Source organism: Myotis davidii, unplaced genomic scaffold (genome assembly GCF_000327345.1).
Source record: "Myotis davidii unplaced genomic scaffold, ASM32734v1 scaffold271, whole genome shotgun sequence".
In the NCBI taxonomy this organism is placed as follows: domain Eukaryota; kingdom Metazoa; phylum Chordata; class Mammalia; order Chiroptera; family Vespertilionidae; genus Myotis; species Myotis davidii.
In genome coordinates this window covers 1,147,435-1,149,018 of record NW_006284839.1, presented here as the reverse complement: position 1 = coordinate 1,149,018, position 1,584 = coordinate 1,147,435, and the positions used below count along the sequence as shown (strand labels likewise).

The window sequence follows — 1,584 nt, the reverse complement described above, 5'->3', positions numbered from 1 at the left end:
GATGGTGGAGGCGGGGGTTGGGGGGAGATTAGTCCCGCTAGGTCTACCCTTCTCCTCTCAGACCTGCCACTCTCCTTCCTGTGAAGTGGGTTGAGTTCTGTTCCATTTCCCCAGATCCACGTTTGAGGGGTGCAAGCCTAGTGCCTGGCGAGGCCACAGATTACGGACCCCATATACTCTGCTTTTGGAGCTGTATGGGTCCGTCAACTAAATTAGAGCCAAGTTTGACAATAAAAATTTTTCCCTCCCCTGCTCAGCACCCGCTCCCTTCCCCCCTTAGCCAGTGGATCTGGGTGGTCTGCCCTGGAGGAGATTATCATGGAGAGAAAGGGGGCCACCCCGACAGACACCTCATCCCAAATGTGGTGTGAGGAAGAGGGTGATCTTTAGTCCTGGATGACAGCAAAACATTTTGGAGGGTTGGGATTTGAGCTGGAGAAGTGAAGGGTGAGGATGGGGACAGCACACCACAGAGAGAGGACAGCCCCCCACAAAGGTGGGTGGATTAGAAGGATCTTGGATGCTGCATCTTGGAACTCAGACTTCATTCTGCAGGTGTCGGGGTGCCTTACAATACCACAGGGAAACGGGGAGAGGAACACAGGCCCACCAGGGTGAGCAGCGCTCACGGCTCTTAGCCATCCCGCAGTCTACAGGGCCCAGGGAGGAGAAAGAGAGAGCTCCTCCATGATTTTAAGATTTTCTCCCTGCCTGTCTGAGCGCCTCCTAGGAGACACCTAGAGCCTGTTCAGGCGAGGGAAGCAGGATAGTCAGACATATGATGGTAGAAAGACATATCAAAGAGCAGGACACTTGTAAAAGCCAGAGGTGCACAGAGGGACTATGAAAGCTGTTTCCCACATGTTAAGGGCTCTCCAGTTTAATTCTCATGTGCACCTTTTAAAGTGTAACGACCAGGCCTGGACATTATCACTGTGCAGCCGATGGATAGAAGGACAGGGAGGCAGTTTTTAGTTCAGTGCAAAGAAGAGCATTATAATTGAGCTGATCACAGAGAAATGGGGGTCCCTGTTATTGCGTTCCAGCCCAGGCAGCTGGTAGGTACAGGACTAGAATTTAGGTTTCCTGATCTAATGTCAGAAGAAAAAAGAAAAAGAAAAACAAAACATTGAAACATAACACTTTTACATAACATCACTTTTACTGACCAGGAACATGTATGCCAGACCCGTTTATTTTATCCTCACAACAAAATAGGCATTTTTGTTCTTATTCTACAATTAAGAAATTGAGACTCAGAGCGATTGAAAAGCTAGCCCCAGGTCACCAGAGAAGGACCTGCGATTGGAACACAGAGGGGTCTCCTAGCTTCTGGGCTAGCACCGAGTTCCTGCTAGTTTTGAGAATTCTGTGTGATGCACCGGGGTGGAGGGTCGGTTCAGGTCCGGTTCCCTGGTGCCTCGTAGTCAGGCAGGTCTCCTCATCTCCCCGCAGGGCTACCAGATCCCCAAGGGCTGGAGCGTGATGTATAGCATCCGGGACACGCACGAGACGGCCGCGGTGTACCGCAGCCCGCCCGAGGGGTTTGATCCCGAGCGCTTCGGTGCCTCGGGGGAGGCGCGG

The 1,584-nt window shown here is 51.9% G+C and overlaps 1 protein-coding gene across 1 annotated transcript in view; it reads left to right on the top strand.

Moving 5' to 3' along the window:
- LOC102765165 (cytochrome P450 26C1) overlaps nucleotides 1–1,584 on the top strand; it is a 27,610-nt gene that overhangs the window by 25,627 nt on the left and 399 nt on the right. The window contains exon 6 of the mRNA XM_015557868.1: nucleotides 1,456–1,578. Within this exon, the coding sequence (XP_015413354.1) occupies nucleotides 1,456–1,578 (123 nt within the window). The remainder of the gene's footprint in view (nucleotides 1–1,455; nucleotides 1,579–1,584) is intronic.